Source organism: Oncorhynchus mykiss, chromosome 16 (assembly GCF_013265735.2).
Source record: "Oncorhynchus mykiss isolate Arlee chromosome 16, USDA_OmykA_1.1, whole genome shotgun sequence".
Classification (NCBI taxonomy): domain Eukaryota; kingdom Metazoa; phylum Chordata; class Actinopteri; order Salmoniformes; family Salmonidae; genus Oncorhynchus; species Oncorhynchus mykiss.
This window is the reverse complement of record NC_048580.1, coordinates 58954833-58976321: the sequence shown is the minus strand read 5'-3', so window position 1 is coordinate 58976321 and position 21489 is coordinate 58954833. Positions and strand designations below refer to the sequence as shown.

The following is a 21489-nucleotide window of genomic DNA, read 5'->3' as shown; positions in this document are numbered from 1 at the left end:
TTTGCTTGACATCATTGGAAAATCAAAAGAAATCAGCCAAGACCTCAGAAAAACAATAGTAGACCTCCACAAGTCTGGTTCATCCTTGGGAGCAATTTCCAAACGTCTGAAGGTACCACATTCATCTGTACAAACAATAGTATGACCACGCAGCCGTCATACCGCTCAGGAAGGAGACGCATCCTGTCTCCTAGAGATGAGAAAAGTGCAAATCAATCCCAGAACAACAGCAAAGGACCTTGTGAAAATGCTGGAGGAATCAGGTACAAAAGTATCTATAGCCACAGTAAAACGAGTCCTATATCGACATAACCTGAAAGACCGCTCTGCATGTTTGGAGGAAAAAGGGGGAGGCTTGCAAGCCGAAGAACACCATCTCAACAATAAAGCACAAGGGTTGCAGCACCATGTTGTGTAGGTGCTTTGCTGCAGGAGGGACTGGTGCACTTCACAAAATAGATGGCATCATGAGAAAAGAAAATTATATGGATATATTGAAGCAACATCTCAAGACATCAGTCAGGAAGTTAAAGCTTGGTCGCAAATGGGTCTTCCAAATGGACAATGACCCCAAGCATACTTCCAAAGTTGTGGCAAAATAGCTTAAGGACAACAAAGTCAAGGTATTGGAGTGGCCATCACAAAGCCCTGACCTCAATCCCATAGAAAATTTGTGGGCAGAACTGAAAAAGCATGTGCGAGCAAGGAGGCCTACAAACCTGAATCACTTACACCAGCTCTGTCAGGAGGAATGGGCCAAAATTCACCCAACCTATTATGGGAAGTTTGTGGAAGGCTACCCAAAACTTTTTACCCAAGTTAAACAATTTAAAGGTAATGCTGCCAAATACTAATTGAGTATGTAAACTTCTAACCCACTGGGAATGTGATGAAAGAAATAAAAGCTGAAATAAATCATTCTCTCTACTATTATTCTGTCATTTCACATTCTTAAAATAAAGTGGTGATCCTAACTGACCTAAGGCAAGGGAATTTTTACTAGGATTAAATGTCAGGAATTGTGAAAAACTGAGTTTAAATGTATTTGGCTAAGGTGTATGTAAACTTCCGACATCAACTGTACTTCTGAGCTCACAGACCTAGATTTACTGTCCTCTCGCTATCTCTGATGCTTCCTTTATATTCATCCGGCCTCACCTTTTCTCTAGCATCAATGTAATATAACATGCAATCTCTCACATTAGTGGGAAATAGCCCAAGATATAAACTACTCTTATTTTGCCTTTCTCTCCCTCGTTCATTTTATCTCTTCTTTAGTCTCACTGTGCTGTGATGCTAATTCTACCCTTTCTATACCGTTTTGATCTGGTGTGTGTGAATGTGAGTGTGTTAGAGCCAGGCAGGTGTGAAAAACTAGGTCATGCTGCCCGGAATGTAGAGGCAGGGGTTCATGTAATCATATAGTCTCTAATCTGCTCAACCCCTCCTCTCTCATTATTACTCATTATGCCATTTTATTTTTGACCCTCTCTCTCCTTTCCCTGCATCCTCATATTAAATCTGTCCATCATCTCTCTGTCATCCCCTCCTTCATGTATCATCCTTCCTTCATCCTTTCTCTTATTTCCTCTTCTCTCCCTCCCCCTGCCTTTCTCTAGCCTTCTATCGAACTCCTCTATGCTCGCTACCTGCAGTCACTTTTTTCTCTCCCTTTTCTCTCGCTCTCAGTCCCATTTCAATGCTGCTGTCATGGCTATCTGCGATGACATTGACATTCCCCAGTAATGATGTTAGCCACACCACTGCAGAGATATCTGCATCCTACCTTCCACCCCAGCTGTCCTTTAGCCTCACTCACATTGGCACCAATGAAATGGCATCTCAAAGCACTCCCTCAATCCTGCCCGCAGGTCCTCACACATCCTGCAATTAGAACACTCCCTGGCACTGGATTCAATCAAAGGAATTCCAGGTTAGTCTGAATCTAAACCGTGCGACAAAAAACACTGCAAGTTCGATCTGCTGGATTGAAATGTTTTCCTCTACAATTCCAAGTGTCAATAATAATCTATAAAACGACAACACGACAACCATGTTGCTGAGGTCTGTTGTGGTTCTTACCATTGCCTCTTCTTATAATTCACATAAGACCTCATTTGTTATTGAGTCTCTCATCTCACTATTGGCCCGTTGAGGTGTTGTGTTATTGCACATGGGCACTCCTCTCTTCCCCCATATACACAAACACGCCCCCCCCCCTCCCTTGCGGGCTTGCAGTCTGATTCCCAGTGGGACACACACCCAGACAATAGGGATCAGTGCAGTTTAATTTGACCCAGTGTGAGATGGTGAATGGGGGCGGAGGGGCTCCCAGGAGACGCAGTGCCCTTTAAGATGGACTAGCCATGCTGGGGGGAGGGTGTAAGAGGGCGTGGGTTTTCCCGGGAAAAAATACAGGGTTCCATTCTGGGGATGAGGAGTTACAATGGGGCCCTTCTTGGCCTGATAGAGAGGGGTGGTGGGCTACAATGGCCCTGGGTGTCTGGGGGCGGCTGGCCCTTTGTAGAGCAACAGTCTCCACATTCTGAGTAGTCAGGAACAGAGACTCCACATCTCAGATGATCTATAGAAGGCAGGGGTTACGAAACACACACACAGGCTCACTGCACACACACACATGCGCACAGAGTATACACATGTGCACGGAATTCACTCATATCCACACCCACACACATGCGCTGAATGAAATATGACGAGGCGTTCATAGGGAGGGTATGGACTACACAGACATGCCCTAAACATGCCCATACTGAAAAATGCGGTGCAGGCACACAGCACTACAGCCCATTTGTTTATCACAAATGGACCATGTACTCAGACCCACACACTCCCCTCAGCTGTTCTCTGGCTATGTGGGAACAGCACTGGTCATGGTGGAGGAAGATGAGAGAGAGGACACAGGAGGGAGGAGGGGGGAGAGAAAGGATGAATAACATAACCAACAATGAAATGAAGAACAAAATGGAAATCAGAGGAAGACAAAGATATACTGAACAAAAAATATAAACGCAACGTGCAACAATTTGAAATATTTTACTGACTCACAGATCATATAAGGAAATCAGTCAATTGAAATAAATAAATTAGGCCCTAATCTATGGATTTTTGGGGGGCCAGGGGCGCAGTCGTGGGTGGGCATAGGTCCACCCACTTGGGAGCCAGGCCCAGCCAATCAGAATGAGTTTTTCTCCACAAAAGGGCTTTATTACAGACAGAAATATTCCTGAGTTTCATCAGCTGTCTGGTCTCAGACGATCCTGCAGGTGAAGAAGCTGGATATGGAGGACCTGGGCTGGCATAGTTACACATGGTCTGCGGTTGTGAGTCCGGTTGGTCGTACTCCCAAATTCTCGAAAATGACATTGGAGTAGAGAAATTAACATTACATCCTCTGGCAACAGCTCTGGTGGACATTCCTGCAGTCAGCATGCCAATTGCACACTCCCTCAAAACTTGATACATCTATGGCATTGTAAAACTGCACATTTTAGAGTGGCCTTTTATTGTCCCCAGTACAAGGTGCAGCTGTGTAATGATCATGCTGTTTAATCAGCTTCTTGATATGACACACCTGTCAGGTGCATGGATTATCTTGGCAAAGGAGAAAGGCTCACTAACAGGGATGTAAACAAATTTGTGCCCAACATTTCAGAGAAATTTGCTTTTTGTGTGCAAGGAAAATGTTGGGGATCTTTCATTTCAGGTCATGAAACATGGGACCAACACTTTACATGTAGCTAATTAAAATGCCTTTATTTGTATGGCATGTTCAGTGGAAACAAAGATAAAAAATGCTGATGCGTTTCGGCTGCATGGCCTTTGTCAGGGAGTACCCCCTTATGAAGGCCATTCAGCAGAACATGCCATACAAATAAAGGCATTTTATTTCATTATATGAAGAGTGCCTTGGTCCTCCTTTTTTTTGATGATCAATTTGTCCCTTTTACCAGAGAGCACCTTCTGTCTACTACAACCTACTACTGTGTACCTTAGTACCTTCTATCTACTAAAACCTACTACTGTGTACCTTAGTACCTTCTATCTACTAAAACCTACTACTGTGTACCTTAGTACCTTCTATCTACTAAAACCTACTACTGTGTACCTTAGTACCTTCTATCTACTAAAACCTACTACTGTGTACCTTAGTACCTTCTATCTACTAAAACCTACTACTGTGTACCTTAGTACCTTCTGTCTACTAAAACCTACTACTGTGTACCTTAGTACCTTCTGTCTACTAAAACCTACTACTGTGTACCTTAGTACCTTCTATCTACTAAAACCTACTACTGTGTCCCTTAGTACCTTCTGTCTACTAAAACCTACTACTGTGTACCTTAGTACCTTCTATCTACTAAAACCTACTACTGTGTACCTTAGTACCTTCTGTCTACTAAAACCTACTACTGTGTACCTTAGTACCTTCTGTCTACTAAAACCTACTACTGTGTACCTTAGTACCTTCTGTCTACTAAAACCTACTACTGTGTACCTTAGTACCTTCTATCTACCAAAACCTACTACTGTGTACCTTAGTACCTTCTATCTACCAAAACCTACTACTGTGTACCTTAGTACCTTCTGTCTACCAAAACCTACTACTGTGTACCTTAGTACCTTCTATCTACCAAAACCTACTACTGTGTACCTTAGTACCTTCTGTCTACCAAAACCTACTACTGTGTACCTTAGTACCTTCTATCTACCAAAACCTACTACTGTGTACCTTAGTACCTTCTGTCTACCAAAACCTACTACTGTGTACCTTAGTACCTTCTATCTACCAAAACCTACTACTGTGTACCTTAGTACCTTCTGTCTACTAAAACCTACTACTGTGTACCTTAGTACCTTCTGTCTACTAAAACCTACTACTGTGTACCTTAGTACCTTCTGTCTACTAAAACCTACTACTGTGTACCTTAGTACCTTCTGTCTACTAAAACCTACTACTGTGTACCTTAGTACCTTCTATCTACCGAAACCTACTACTGTGTACCTTAGTACCTTCTGTCTACTAAAACCTACTACTGTGTACCTTAGTACCTTCTGTCTACTAAAACCTACTACTGTGTACCTTAGTACCTTCTGTCTACTAAAACCTACTACTGTGTACCTTAGTACCTTCTGTCTACTAAAACCTACTACTGTGTCCCTTAGTACCTTCTGTCTACTAAAACCTACTACTGTGTACCTTAGTACCTTCTGTCTACTAAAACCTACTACTGTGTACCTTAGTACCTTCTGTCTACTAAAACCTACTACTGTGTACCTTAGTACCTTCTGTCTACTAAAACCTACTACTGTGTCCCTTAGTACCTTCTGTCTACTAAAACCTACTACTGTGTACCTTAGTACCTTCTGTCTACTAAAACCTACTACTGTGTACCTTAGTACCTTCTGTCTACTAAAACCTACTACTGTGTCCCTTAGTACCTTCTGTCTACTAAAACCTACTACTGTGTACCTTAGTACCTTCTGTCTACTAAAACCTACTACTGTGTACCTTAGTACCTTCTGTCTACTAAAACCTACTACTGTGTACCTTAGTACCTTCTGTCTACTAAAACCTACTACTGTGTACCTTAGTATCTTCTGTCTACTAAAACCTACTACTGTGTCCCTTAGTACCTTCTGTCTACTAAAACCTACTACTGTGTACCTTAGTACCTTCTGTCTACTAAAACCTACTACTGTGTACCTTAGTACCTTCTGTCTACTAAAACCTACTACTGTGTCCCTTAGTACCTTCTGTCTACTAAAACCTACTACTGTGTACCTTAGTACCTTCTGTCTACTAAAACCTACTACTGTGTACCTTAGTATCTTCTGTCTACTAAAACCTACTACTGTGTCCCTTAGTACCTTCTGTCTACTAAAACCTACTACTGTGTCCCTTAGTACCTTCTGTCTACTAAAACCTACTACTGTGTACCTTAGTACCTTCTGTCTACTAAAACCTACTACTGTGTACCTTAGTACCTTCTGTCTACTAAAACCTACTACTGTGTACCTTAGTACCTTCTGTCTACTAAAACCTACTACTGTGTACCTTAGTATCTTCTGTCTACTAAAACCTACTACTGTGTCCCTTAGTACCTTCTGTCTACTAAAACCTACTACTGTGTACCTTAGTACCTTCTGTCTACTAAAACCTACTACTGTGTACCTTAGTACCTTCTGTCTACTAAAACCTACTACTGTGTCCCTTAGTACCTTCTGTCTACTAAAACCTACTACTGTGTACCTTAGTACCTTCTGTCTACTAAAACCTACTACTGTGTACCTTAGTACCTTCTGTCTACTAAAACCTACTACTGTGTCCCTTAGTACCTTCTGTCTACTAAAACCTACTACTGTGTACCTTAGTACCTTCTGTCTACTAAAACCTACTACTGTGTCCCTTAGTACCTTCTGTCTACTAAAACCTACTACTGTGTCCCTTAGTACCTTCTGTCTACTAAAACCTACTACTGTGTACCTTAGTACCTTCTGTCTACTAAAACCTACTACTGTGTACCTTAGTACCTTCTGTCTACTAAAACCTACTACTGTGTACCTTAGTACCTTCTGTCTACTAAAACCTACTACTGTGTACCTTAGTACCTTCTGTCTACTAAAACCTACTACTGTGTACCTTAGTACCTTCTGTCTACTAAAACCTACTACTGTGTACCTTAGTACCTTCTGTCTACTAAAACCTACTACTGTGTACCTTAGTACCTTCTGTCTACTAAAACCTACTACTGTGTACCTTAGTACCTTCTCTCTACCAAAACCTACTACTGTGTACCTTAGTACCTTCTGTCTACTAAAACCTACTACTGTGTACCTTAGTACCTTCTGTCTACTAAAACCTACTACTGTGTACCTTAGTACCTTCTCTCTACCAAAACCTACTACTGTGTACCTTAGTACCTTCTGTCTACTAAAACCTACTACTGTGTACCTTAGTACCTTCTGTCTACTAAAACCTACTACTGTGTACCTTAGTACCTTCTCTCTACCAAAACCTACTACTGTGTACCTTAGTACCTTCTGTCTACTAAAACCTACTACTGTGTACCTTAGTATCTTCTGTCTACTAAAACCTACTACTGTGTACCTTAGTACCTTCTCTCTACCAAAACCTACTACTGTGTACCTTAGTACCTTCTGTCTACTAAAACCTACTACTGTGTACCTTAGTATCTTCTGTCTACTAAAACCTACTACTGTGTACCTTAGTACCTTCTGTCCACTAAAACCTACTACTGTGTACCTTAGTACCTTCTGTCTACTAAAACCTACTACTGTGTACCTTAGTACCTTCTGTCTACTAAAACCTACTACTGTGTACCTTAGTACCTTCTGTCCACTAAAACCTACTATTGTGTACCTTAGTACCTTCTGTCCACTAAAACCTACTATTGTGTACCTTAGTACCTTCTGTCTACTAAAACCTACTACTGTGTACCTTAGTACCTTCTGTCTACTAAAACCTACTACTGTGTACCTTAGTACCTTCTGTCCACTAAAACCTACTATTGTGTACCTTAGTACCTTCTGTCCACTAAAACCTACTATTGTGTACCTTAGTATCTTCTGTCTACTAAAACCTACTACTGTGTACCTTAGTACCTTCTGTCCACTAAAACCTACTATTGTGTACCTTAGTACCTTCTGTCCACTAAAACCTACTATTGTGTACAGTATCTTAGCACCGCTTCCCTTCTTCCTTTTGTCTACACTTTACATGTAGCGTTTATATTTTTTGTTAAGTATAGAATGAGAGTGTGTGCTTGTATGATTTAACTGCAGGTGCTGGTCTGATCATTAGTCTTGCCTTGTGTGTGTAGCGCTGAGGGCTGCTGAGAGCAGGCATGTCCAGACATGTCTTAGGAATGTAAGAGCCAGGGTCTTACTGTAAACTGATACCACAGCTGGAGTAGAGCGTACACGCACACACGCACAAACACATTGGGAGCTTGCATTATATAAAAGGGTCTGACAAAGACTTGCACATTTATTCAGTCTCACTCCCTAACTTTGTTCACTCTAACCCCCTCACTCTGTTCACTCTAACCCCCTCACTCTGTTCACTCTAACCCCCCCACTCTGTTCACTCTAACCCCCTCACTCTGTTCACTCTAACCCCCTCACTCTGTTCACTCTAACCCCCCCACTCTGTTCACTCTAACCCCCCCACTTTGTTCACTCTAACCCCCTCACTCTGTTCACTCTAACCCCCTCACTCTGTTCACTCTAACCCCCCCACTCTGTTCACTCTAACCCCCTCACTCTGTTCACTCTAACCCCCTCACTCTGTTCACTCTAACCCCCTCACTCTGTTCACTCTAACCCCCTCACTCTGTTCACTCTAACCCCCTCACTCTGTTCACTCTAACCCCCTCACTCTGTTCACTCTAACCCCCCCACTCTGTTCACTCTAACCCCCTCACTCTGTTCACTCTAACCCCCTCACTCTGTTCACTCTAACCCCCCCACTCTGTTCACTCTAACCCCCCCACTCTGTTCACTCTAACCCCCCCACTCTGTTCACTCTAACCCCCCCACTCTGTTCACTCTAACCCCCCCACTCTGTTCACTCTAACCCCCCCACTCTGTTCACTCTAACCCCCTCACTCTGTTCACTCTAACCCCCTCACTCTGTTCACTCTAACCCCCTCACTCTGTTCACTCTAACTCCCTCACTCTAACTCCCTCACTCTAACTCCCTCACTCTAACTCCCTCACTCTAACTCCCTCACTCTAACTCCCTCACTCTAACTCCCTCACTCTGCGGCCACACACACCAAACTGAGGCAATCCACTGAAAGTCTCAGAAATCCAAAAATCTACCTAAACTCGACAGAGTATGTCAAAAATGCAATTTCCATGAGAAAGAATCAAATTAAGTCCCTGTAGAGAATCTAAAATGAAAGACCCCTCCATCCCTCTCTCCCTCTAGGATGTGTTGCTGTGAAGATGGAGGACAGATGAGGGGATGGAGGGAAGGAACGGAGGGGGGGGGGGGGGGGGGGGGGGGGGGGGGGGGGGGGGGGGGGGAGGTGGGTCAGTCATGGCCATCTGCCCCTTAAAGTTTCTCAAAGAGGCCTCCACCCCTTCTCCTCCTGCCCCACCATTATTATATAGGGCCAAATTAGCAGGCTCCAGACAGTATAGTGACTGAACACCACCACCAATATCCAGGCTAAACAAGGCCCTGAACACCACCACCAATATCCAGGCTGAACACAGCCCTGAACACCACCACCAATACCCAGGCTGTACACAGCCCTGAACCCCACCACCACCAATACCCAGGCTGTACACAGCCCTGAACACCACCACCAATACCCAGGATGTACACAGCCCTGAACACCACCACCAATACCCAGGCTGAACCCAGCCCTGAACCCCACCACCACCAATACCCAGGCTGAACCCAGCCCTGAACCCCACCAGCACCAATACCCAGGCTTGACACAGCCCTGAACGCCACCACCAATATCCAGGCTGTACACAGCCCTGAACATCACCACCAATATCCAGGCTGAACACAGTCCTGAACACCACCACCAATATCCAGGCTGTACACAGCCCTGGACACCACCACCAATATCCAGGCTGAACACAGTCCTAAACACCACCACCAATATCCAAGCTGTACACAGCCCTGAACACCACCACCAATATCCAGGCTGAACACAGCCCTGAATGCCACTACCAATATCCAGGCTGAACACAGCCCTGAACACCACCACCAATATCCAGGCTGAACACAGTCCTGAACACCACCACCAATACCCAGGCTGAACACAGTCCTGAACACCACCACCACCAATACCCAGGCTGAACACAGCCCTGAACACCACCACCACCAATACCCAGGCTGTACACAGTCCTGAACACCACCACCACCAATACCCAGGCTGAACACAGCCCTGAACACCACCACCACCAATACCCAGGCTGTACACAGTCCTGAACACCACCACCACCAATACCCAGGCTGAACACAGCCCTGAACACCACCACCACCAATACCCAGGCTGTACACCGCCCTGAACCCCACCACCACCAATACCAAGGCTGTACACAGCCCTGAACACCACCACCACCAATACCCAGGCTGTACACAGCCCTGAACACCACCACCAATACCCAGGATGTACACAGCCCTGAACACCACCACCAATATCCAGGCTGAACACAGTCCTGAACCCCACCACCACCAATACCCAGGCTGAACACAGCCCTGAACACCACCACCACCAATACCCAGGCTGTACACAGTCCTGAACACCACCACCACCAATACCCAGGCTGAACACAGCCCTGAACACCACCACCACCAATACCCAGGCTGTACACCGCCCTGAACCCCACCACCACCAATACCAAGGCTGTACACAGCCCTGAACACCACCACCACCAATACCCAGGCTGTACACAGCCCTGAACACCACCACCAATACCCAGGCTGTACACAGCCCTGAACACCACCACCAATACCCAGGATGTACACAGCCCTGAACACCACCACCACCAATACCCAGGCTGAACACAGCCCTGAACATACTGAGGCCGCATCCGAAATGGCTCCATATTGCCTATAGTGCACTATATAGGGAATAACAAAAAACTTTACAATAATTCTATCTAAATCAAATAAAATGTTATTTGTCACATACACATGGTTAGCAGATGTTAATGCGAGTGTAGCGAAATGCTTGTGCTTCTAGTTCCGACAATGCAGTAATAACCAACGAGTAATCTAACCTAACAATTCCACAACTACTACCTTATACACACAAGTGTAAAGGGATAAAGAATATGTACATAAAGATATATGAATGAGTGATGGTACAGAATGGCATAGGCAAGATGCAGTAGATGGTATAGAGTACAGTATATACATATGAGATGAGTAATGTAGGGTATGTAAACATAAAAGTGGCATTGTTTAAAGTGGCTAGTGATACATGTATTACATAAAGATGGCAAGATGCAGTAGATGATATAGAGTACAGTATATACATATACATATGAGATGAGTAATATAGGGTATGTAAACATTATATTAAGTAGCATTGTTTAAATTGGCTAGTGATACATTTTTACATCAATTTCCATCCATTTCCATTATTAAAGTGTCTGGAGTTGAGTCAGTATGTTGGCAGCAGCCACGTCGCAGGCTAATAGCAATCACCATACAAGGTTAAGACTGAGGGGGAGGCTAAGGGCCAATAGCATGAGTCCCCCAGAGCAGAGCTGAGATATGTTATGTTTGGTTTAGTTATGTTGTGTTATCAGCATCTTCAGTCTCTTACAATAGCATAGGAGGACAAGGATGGAGACCAGGGAAATAAACATTTAACATGCCCCTCTCTAGTGCTGCCCTTTTCCTCTGTATCATACAGTATCTAACACCCTCGTTCTGCTACTAATAGCCACTACCTCTTAACGGCCACTAGGTTCAAAACCCCTGATTGTTCAGTGCCAGCAGAGAGGTAGAAATGAAGTGAGAGGGTCCACGTCAAAATACAGTGATAAGCAGACCGATAAGTAGACCGCCTGCCTTCCTGCTGTTGGGCCAACGACTCCCATTGTTAGGATGGAGACAAGACCATCTCGTCATTACATACAGTATCTCTGGTCCTAGCTATTCTAAGCACAATGTCAGTTATTTTCTAAATGGCTGCCTCTGAGGTGCTCAGTGAGAACTGAATTGCTCTCATTTCTTCAGAGGGGTGGTTTAACACCTGTATCAGACCATCTGGCCCTGCATTGCACCAAATCATTATGTCAACAGAAACTAATATTTACAGAGGAAGACAGTTTTCTCCACCATGCTAATCGATTAGCTACTGCAGTTATATAGAGTTTCTCAGTAACACCAGCTAATGGACTGGAAGGGAAGTTATAGCATAACCCTACTTTAAAGATGAGGGGTGCTGACTACACACTCTCTGTGGATGGCGCAGCCCTCCTCTCCTCTCTCCTCTCCTCTACTTTCAGCACAGCGTGACATGAGCTTTGCTGTAAGCTGGGCAAGTCTTAAAGACAGAGAGAGACTGCCCCAGAGTCGCCATCTGGTCCAGGGAGGTTTGCAGGAGAAGAGAGGAGATCAGAGCAAAAAAAGTACCAAAAGAATGTGCAGTACATGAATATACTGTACACATGTGTAGCGATACTCATAGTCATTGTCACACCCATCCACCCAAAAACATAGAACCCCCACCCCAAAAACAACCCCCCCCCCACACACACACACACACACACACACACACACCTCTTCAGGAGGAAGATGTATGGTGAGACTACGTTGAGTCTATGTTGAGACTGTAGTGCAGTACAGTGTATCTGAGGTAGTAATCCAGTCTAGACTGAGGTAGGGATTATAAGGGAAACTCTTAGGCCTGCTTCTTATGGGAATCAACAGACTTAGCCAGCAAGGGGTTTTAACGTAGCCCCTTCATCTGATACACTTGGTCAAAAACACTGCTTCTCCATCATAGCATTATTATCATACAGATTAGAGATGTGTCCATTTTATGGCCATCCTCGACTGGCCCAGATTCACAGAGAAAAACAACACTCCTATTAAACCTGTGTGATATTAAAAGCAAGTTATGGACACGTCGTTACCATATGGTAAATATGGCGTGTGCTGTTAAACAGAGATTGACCTTGTTGTGAGTGTGGTGTTAGGATGGTGTCTCTGTGGTGTTACTGGTAGGTTATCATATTAAAAGTGGCCAGATGGCCAGATCGGGACTTATAGGTGTTTTGGACAATCAATCTTTCCATTTAATCTCATGGCAACAGCTTTTTAAAACATGGACATGCTAAATACACGACATGTACACTATCGTTCAAAAGTTTGGGGTCACTTAGAAATGTCCTTGTTTTTGAAAGAAAAACAATTTTTTTGCCCATTGAAATAACATCAAAATGATCAGAAATACAGTATAGACATTGTTAATGTTGTAAATGACTACTGTAGCTGGAAACGACACATTTTTTATGGAATATCTACATAGGCATACAGAGGCCCATTATCAGCAACCATCACTCCTGTGTTCCAATGGCACGTTGTGTTAGCTAATCCAAGTTTAGCAGTTTAAAAGGCTAATTGATTATTAGAACAACTTTTTGCAATTATGCTAGCACAGCTGAAAACTTTTGTTCTGATTAAATAAGCAATAAAACTGGCCTTCTTTAGACAAGTTGAGTATCTGGAGCATCAGCATTTGTGGGTTCGATTACAGGCTCAAAATGGCCAGAAACAAATGACTTTCTTCTGAAACTCGTCAGTCAATTCTTGTTAGAGCCAGTTTGCGCTGTAGTACACAGCGTTGTGCGAGCTGTTCAGTTTCTTGGTAATTTCTTGCATGGAATATTTCTCAGAACAAGAATAGACGGACGAGTTTCAGAAGAATGTTCTTTGTTTCTGGACATTTTGAGTCTTGTCGTGTGGCAAACATAAAGAATACAAAGTCTGATCTGATGTGCACAGATGAATCTGTTACCGTTGTATATAGAGAGAGCATATGTAAATATCTGTTCTTGGAGCATCGTTGACTACTCTCTTACTGTGTGGCCAAGGAGAGAGATAACTTGTTTTTAACGTACATTTTAAACTAGGAGTGTGATAGTGTGTTCCTAATGTGTTTTAAACTAGGAGTGTGATAGTGTGTTCCTAATGTGTTTTAAACTAGGAGTGTGATAGTGTGTTCCTAATGTGTTTTAAACTAGGAGTGTGATAGTGTGTTCCTAATGTGTTTTAAACAGGAAGTGTGATAGCGTATTCCTCTTACCGTGTGGCAAACATGGCCCTGAGTGAGGAGAAGGTGGCGGCGTCCTCCTTCAGGGCCTTGAGTTCGTTCCTCAGCTTCATCATGGTTTCCGTCACCATGGCCTTCTCATTCTCATACTTACTCTTCAGGTTGGCCAGCGCCACCTCAGCAGTCTGCAGGGGGGACACGACACAACAACGGGTCAGACCAACTGCAATCGGTAATTTTGAGTTTTGTTCCTGCAGATTTATGTCATTATAGTCTGTTTTAGTGCTGTGACCTCTGCAGGTTGACTTGCACAGCAGTTCATTGGGGAGCTGGCTGGATTTAAAGACTACAGGTGTGTCTTTTTAAGAAAGGCTTTCATCTGAGAGTCTTTTCACGGATTCAGGAGCTGAGGAACACACACCGTCTTCAAAGAGTTGACACCAACTCCAGACTTCTTCTTTTTAGAAGAAACATCAATGTGTTGAAAATCCCAAATGATTTGCATAGTCAACTTACACACAGCTCTGACACACACACTTATCCCACCAGAAATGCCACCGGGGGTCTTTTTTCCCCAGAACAAATTCAAGAAAAGCACAGTATTATATAGAGCTCTTATTGTATGGAACTTCCTTCCATCTCATATTGCTGAAATAAACAGCAAACCTGGTTTCAAAAAACAGGTAAAGCAACACCTCGCCTCTCCCCTATTTGACCTAGATAGTTTGTGTGTACACTGATATGAAGGCTACGTGTGCCTTTTTAAAAATGTATGTCGTTCTGTCCTTGAGCTGTTCTTTTCTAATGATGTTCTGTATTATGTCATTCTGTATTATGTTTCATGTTTTGTGAGGACCCCATGAAGAGAAGCTGATGCTTTTGCAACAGATAATGGGGGATCCTAATAAAATACCAAATACCAGCAACTGGACACACACAGACTGGGGCTCTGGGCTGGCAGGGTGTGTCTGCTTTAGAGATCATTCATCTTTTCACATGGACACAAACCCACACCCTCATGGTGTTTTGTTATGACTTTTAGCTGCAGTGCATTTGCTGTGACAGCTGAACACGCTTCAGACAGCTACCTCCCTGCCTCAGTCTCCTGACTTTGATTATTAGGGGAGGGGAGGGAGATACAAACAGAGAGATTCAGTATCTGACCTGTTTGTTGGCTTTGAGCACGGTCCTCAGGGTGGCGATCTGCTCCCTCTTGGTGCTGAGGAGGGACTTGAGTTTGAGAATTTCCCCCATGCAGGCCTCCTTGTCCTTATCAGCCACTGTGCCTAGCTCCAGAGAGGCCATCCTCTGACGGGACAGCTCTGTGGTGCGGTCCACCGCCAGCTGGAGGTGCTTGATCTGGTCCCGGATGATGGCCACCAGGTTGTACACGTTCATTGGTTCCCGGGGCGAGGGGGGAGAGGAGACAGGGGACGGGGTGCTGTCGGCAGCTTCGGGGACGGGGAACAGGCCCTTAGTGAGCAGTATGGGGGAGCGGTGGCCGCGACCCTCAGGGCTGGTGCGCCCGCCCTTGCCCTGCTTGTAGAAGTCGAGCATGACGCGGTTGGGAGTCTGGTTGTTGCACATGCACACGTGGTTGTAGAGTGTGGCCAGCTCCTCGCTGAAGGTGACCAGCTCGTCCTGCGCTACGCTCAGGCTGCCCTGGGACTCGCCTGCCACGTCACTCACCTATACAGATAGAAAGAGAGATACTTTATCAATTAATAAACCAGTCGTTTGTGAGAAATCTGGTTTGCAAGTATGAAAAAAAATATATACACAATTCATACACAGAGAAAAGTTTAAAAAATCAACTACAGATATCACCATATAACACAAACAGAAAAATATGTTTCTCACCTTGCGCAGCGCCTTCTCCAGCCTGGCCTTCTCCTCTCTCTCCACGTGGCTGGTCTTCTCCAGAGAGGCCAGCTTCTCTCCAAGGGCTGTGACATGAGTCTCCAGACGGCCTCGCTCCTCCTCATAGTGTGACTGACAGGAGTGGTACTCTGCCTTCAGTGTTTTCAGCTCCTCCTTTAGCTCACCTGCCTCCGACACCGCAACCTGAGCCCATCAGAGGCAGAGTTTCAGGAATAGCTTCAACATCTCTGTGTGTGTGTGTGTGTGTGTGTGTGTGTGTGTGTGTGTGTGTGTGTGTGTGTGTGTGTGTGTGTGTGTGTGTGTGTGTGTGTGTGTGTGTGTGTGTGTGTGTGTTATTTTAGGCTTAGGGGGTAGGTTTAGGGTTAGAATTGGGGTTAGGTTTAGGGAAAATAGGATTTAAGGAAAATAGGATTTTGAATGGGAATCAATTGTTTGGTCCCCACAAGGATAGTTAAACAAACGTTTGTGTGTGCTTACAGTATATGTGTTTGTATACATGTTCAATTACCTTGTACTTGCATTCCAGGATCTCGGGTCCGTTGATGTCCACCTCGTAGTAGTCCCCGTCCTCGTTGCTGTCGCGCTCCTTCTCATTGTCCAGTGCTGACTGGCGCTCCTTGCTGGCCTGTAGCCTCCGGATGGCGTTGAGGTTCTCGGTGAGACGGCTGACCTTGTCCTGGTGCTCCTCCAGGGCCCCGTGGGCCTGCTCCAACTGCTTCTGGGAGTCCTGCAGCGTGGACACCAGAGACACCTTCTCACGCTCCATCTAGAGACGGAGGAGACAGAACATAAGACAGATTTATTAAGTTGGTAAGGTAAGTGTCTGGACAGAAAAGTGACTGAGACAATTGATAAACATTAGAATTCAGACATAATTATGCAGACATAATCTTCCCATTTCCCTGTGTTGCTCTATCCCTCTCTGTCTCAGACTACCTAATGCAAATGAATGTCCTGAAGGATGATGGTGGCGGTTTTTCAATATAACAGATAACATCTCTCTGGTGGTTTGAAGGACTACAGTATGTAACCAAAGACAGTGTGTCTCTGTGCCAATTCAGAGCCTGTATGACCTTGGAGAAGTCTGGAATGGGTTCAACTCTGTGTTGGCAGAGGGACCAGAGCTGGGTCCATTTACACACACTAGCACTCACACAGAGTAGTGCAGGCCTCAGAGGCACCCAGCTATTTTCAGGGGCTGATGGTGTGTCAATAATAGATGAGTATCACTGTTAAATCTTACTCTGTTATTCAGCTGGGATGAATATGTCTTGATGAGAGGACTCAAAAGGAGGAAATGGTTTAATAAATATCTATCTAGAATATTTAGACATGAACAGTCAGAAAGGAAAGGAACTTTTAGCTCTCAGCATTCTGTATTTTTAAGTAAAGTATATACAAACTTAATTATGTGATGATACTTAGACTAAGGATACAGCTTTCCATACCCCGCCCCCCTTACCATACCCCGCCCTCAATCTGTCCCCCTCCCTAATTCTTGTTGATGACCTTGACAAGCATCTTGGTAATGCCAAGCTTGAGGAGTGTCTTAATCAAATGATTTCCTCAGAGTAGACGTTTGGCATATTAAAGATGCCTGCTGCTTACAGCTAGGACTCATCTTCCATCCTCTAATGCAGATGGACGTGACCTAAATATGTAAAAGGCATATGGGCCACTGGGCCTACTGTGTAAAAGGGCAACTGGTTCGCATGAGTGAGAATCATACTCCCACGGTAGCCATTTTGGATCTGATTGCACAGTGGGAGTATTGATTCTGCTGTAACTGAAGAGTTGGGTGACCTGCTGCGAGCGGATGTCTGGGATTGATTAATCGGTCTGTGATTGATAGGGCGAGGAGAGAGAGAATGGCATCAGAGCAGTTGAATTATTGAGTAGAGGTTTGGGTTTCCCTGTTGCAATTCCGGCCAGAGGAGGGGACCCACAGGGCTGGTTGACACTATGTTGGCTTAATGCTGAACACTAAGGCCTGCTGCTGCCTCAGAAATTCAGTATCAAAGGACCGGATCGGGTTAAATGTCATGGTACTCATACCAAGGAAATGCTATGGTAACCTAGAGGAAACCTGGTAACAACCTCATTGTGATGTGTTGGGGGGGGAATTGAGTCTTTTCACCCACAGGTACACTGGTAACCATGGAGACAGCTGTGGTGTTCTGATGTTCTGACAGATGGCAGATCGACCGGTGGTGGCGCCTCATGTGTGTGGCCTCCGGGGGTGTGGTGGGGGGGCAGCCACTGGACACACTTGTCTGACCGAGTCGACCGGCCGACTTCACATTCCAACAAGAGGGTTGGCTTCTAGGGTAGTCAAGGAAATCATTCTGATTCCAATGAATGGTACTGTATGTAGGCTCTAAGAGCTGATGAGGCTATACAGAGATCTACAGTACATGACAGCCTGAGGTAAAAAAGCCCTCATCAGTATTCGCTATGTGTACACTTAAAGTATTGGAGTTCTATGGTGTTTTATTGCTTTTGACTCTATGCTGTAATTGACTTTGATCTCCCTTTGGCTTCTCTGGACCAATGACACTTAATAAATCAACAAGTGATAGATTGAGCCTTCTCAAGAGCTCTACTATTGAATAAATATCCTTCTGGACCCTTGCGGGGGAAGATTGATGTACAGCGTTCGGGTGGGCCTACGCTTCAGCAAACAGGAAAGGAAAGGGGGTTAACAACAATGACAAAAATCATGAGAAGAGCTTCTAAACACTTCTAAAAGGACTCATTCATGGCAGAAAGCAGTTGGAGCACTCAACATAAAAGGCAGATCATTGTTTTTAGCTCACACTAATGCATTGTCGTGGATGAGAACAGAATGAGAACAGGTGACTAACGTCTTCCTCAGAGTGACCATTGTCGTGGATGAGAACAGAATGAGAACAGGTGACTAACGTCTTCCTCAGAGTGACTATTGTCGTGGATGAGAACAGAATGAGAACAGGTGACTAACGTCTTCCTCAGAGTGACCATTGTCGTGGATGAGAACAGAATGAGAACAGGTGACTAACGTCTTCCTCAGAGTGACCATTGTCGTGGATGAGAACAGAATGAGAACAGGTGACTAACGTCTTCCTCAGAGTGACCATTGTCGTGGATGAGAACAGAATGAGAACAGGTGACTAACGTCTTCCTCAGAGTGACCATTGTCGTGGATGAGAACAGAATGAGAACAGGTGACTAACGTCTTCCTCAGAGTGACCATTGTCGTGGATGAGAACAGAATGAGAACAGGTGACTAACGTCTTCCTCAGAGTGACCATTGTCGTGGATGAGAACAGAATGAGAACAGGTGACCAACGTCTTCCTCAGAGTGACCATTGTCGTGGATGAGAAGAGAATGAGAACAGGTGACTAACGTCTTCCTCAGAGTGACCGGACCATTGCACTTATTATTTGACCACTAGGCTAGAAATAGGAGCTAAGTGCATTGGTCAGGTCCCTCTGATGTACATCGTTATTGGATCTCAGAAGAAAATATTGACAGGATCGCCATAACTAATTTACATGTATGTTAGTGTGTGTAGACTGGGCCTTCAAATACACTGTGAAAGTGTATATTAAGTGAGTCTACACACAGTGTGCAGTCAATAGTCCATTCTTCTATTCCCCACTCCCAACAAACGTTTGAATTACGAGGGTGACTGAGGATCCTGGGCACGACAACGTTCCCATAGGCTTTGAAGATATCAAAGTTTGTTTTGGACATTTTAATATCAATGAGTAATTCAAACCTTGACGTCATTCATATCATACACTGTGCAACAGATTCACTGAATGCAACATTATGGTTATAGCTGCAGCAGCTGGATATTCCTGACTGTTATCCCTCGCATGCACAGTCCATACACAGTGCAACAGATTCACTGAATGCAACATTATGGTTATAGCTGCAGCAGCTGGATATTCCTGACTGTTATCCCTCTCATGCACAGTCATACACAGTGTAACAGATTCACTGAATGCAACATTATGGTTATAGCTGCAGCAGCTGGATATTCCTGACTGTTATCCCTCTCATGCACAGTCCATACACAGTGCAACAGATTCACTGAATGCAACATTATGGTTATAGCTGCAGCAGCTGGATATTCCTGACTGTTATCCCTCGCATGCACAGTCCATACACAGACATACTCAAATTAACTGTCTATGTACCTGCAGAAGCTGCTGTTTGAGTTTCTGGATCTCAGAGATGTTGAGTTCACTCAGCAGGTCGTCTACCAGGCTGGGGACGGGGCGGAACAGGTCACCCTTCTTGGGCGTGGACGCACGGTTGTCCTCAGTGATGGCGTTGGCAAGCTTGCTGAAGCCATTCTCGTAACCCTGGAGAGCCTCGTCGTTGTTGGGTTCCGTGCCTGCGTCATCACTGAACTTGAGCCCATCCAGAGAGATGCTGAGGGGGCTGGGAAGAGGGAGAGGACCAGAACATGATAACATGAATTTGACAGTTATTCTCATAATGCTTTTTATTATATTGTACAGGGTTTTGATGGATGAGGTGTTACAGATGAAATGGGTGCCTTTGATTGTGTATGTACCTGTGGTACATAGAGTCGCCTATGCTCATGTAGTGGGAGAGCTCTTTCCTTAGGGCGGCCTTCTGCTCGCACTCAGTCTTGATGGTCTCCAGGGCTTCCCCTAGCTGTCGCTCGGCAATCTCCTTCAGGCGGATGGCGTCCTCCAATTGGCTGTTCAGGAACTGGGTGTCTTCCTCCAGACGACGAATCTCGTGCTTCAGACCCTCAAACTCCACCTGTAGGGGCGGGACAGACAGGTAGGTGTTAATAAAAGCATAAAGGTGGGCTTATATAGGGGAAATGGAAATAGGACCCCATACTGGTTTAATCAACTCGTTTTGTCACCATAAAAAGGGGGCTTTTAAAAGTGCAAAATTGCCTTTTCATTTAAATAGGATTTGGTACTGTAATCTTACATTTGCCAATTAATACTCTAGCCTACAGCCTTCTGTTTTAAAATCATGCCTTTAAATTTAACAAACATAATCCCTGGATATGCGGCATGTGAAGTGTTAGCAGTTCCCACATTTAAAAAATAATTTTGAAAGGAAATCCCCCATTTTTTTTGCCATTGGTGTGAATTAAACTCAGAGTATTTGCTTTGCAACACCGCATCTCTCTCCGTCTCTGTGGCATACGGAGAGGGAAAACTGGCTAGAAGTGGGGATTACCAGAAACACTACATTCAATTGTGTCACATTCAGACACGCTTCTTCTCTCTCTAGGTGCAAATAGGCCTCCACATAAAGGCGTATCGCTTTATTAAATCTGAGCGAGGTTTCTATAATCTGAATTAAATCAGTGTATTCCAGGTCGATGTGAGCAGCAGACACTGGAGAGTGCAGACAGACAGAGGTCTATGGTGTGAATACATGGACAACTGTGAGTCGCATAGACTGGGGTGTCTGGTAGACAGTAGTGCAAAGCCTAGGTTCAGAGAGCCTGGGTTAACTGGGCCTCGAGCAGATTCAGCTATACGCAGTGAGGGGTTCATAATGAAGTGTGAGTGGAGGAGAAGCCTACAGAAGCAAGAGAGTGCATGTAAAGTTGTGGAGGCTGCTGAGGGGAGAACGGCACATAATAATGGCTGGAACGGAGCGAATGGAATGGCATCAAAACACAAGGAAACCATGTTTAATGTATTTGATAACATTCCACCTATTCCGCGCCAGCCATTACCACAAGCCCATCCTCCCCAATTACGGTGCCACCAACCTCCTGTGATGTAAAGATCACATACAATTTTATTTGTCACATGCGACGAA

The 21489-nt window shown here is 44.7% G+C and overlaps 1 protein-coding gene across 1 annotated transcript in view; it reads right to left on the bottom strand.

Moving 5' to 3' along the window:
• The window catches only part of LOC110492421 (protein bicaudal D homolog 2), an 83857-nt gene that overhangs the window by 12486 nt on the left and 49882 nt on the right, over nucleotides 1-21489 (bottom strand). Inside the window, exons 4-9 of the mRNA XM_021566731.2 lie at nucleotides 20246-20460; nucleotides 19863-20109; nucleotides 16186-16443; nucleotides 15657-15860; nucleotides 14961-15485; nucleotides 13830-13981 (exon numbers count right to left, since the gene is read on the bottom strand). Coding sequence (XP_021422406.2) covers nucleotides 13830-13981; nucleotides 14961-15485; nucleotides 15657-15860; nucleotides 16186-16443; nucleotides 19863-20109; nucleotides 20246-20460 — 1601 coding nt within the window. The remainder of the gene's footprint in view (nucleotides 1-13829; nucleotides 13982-14960; nucleotides 15486-15656; nucleotides 15861-16185; nucleotides 16444-19862; nucleotides 20110-20245; nucleotides 20461-21489) is intronic.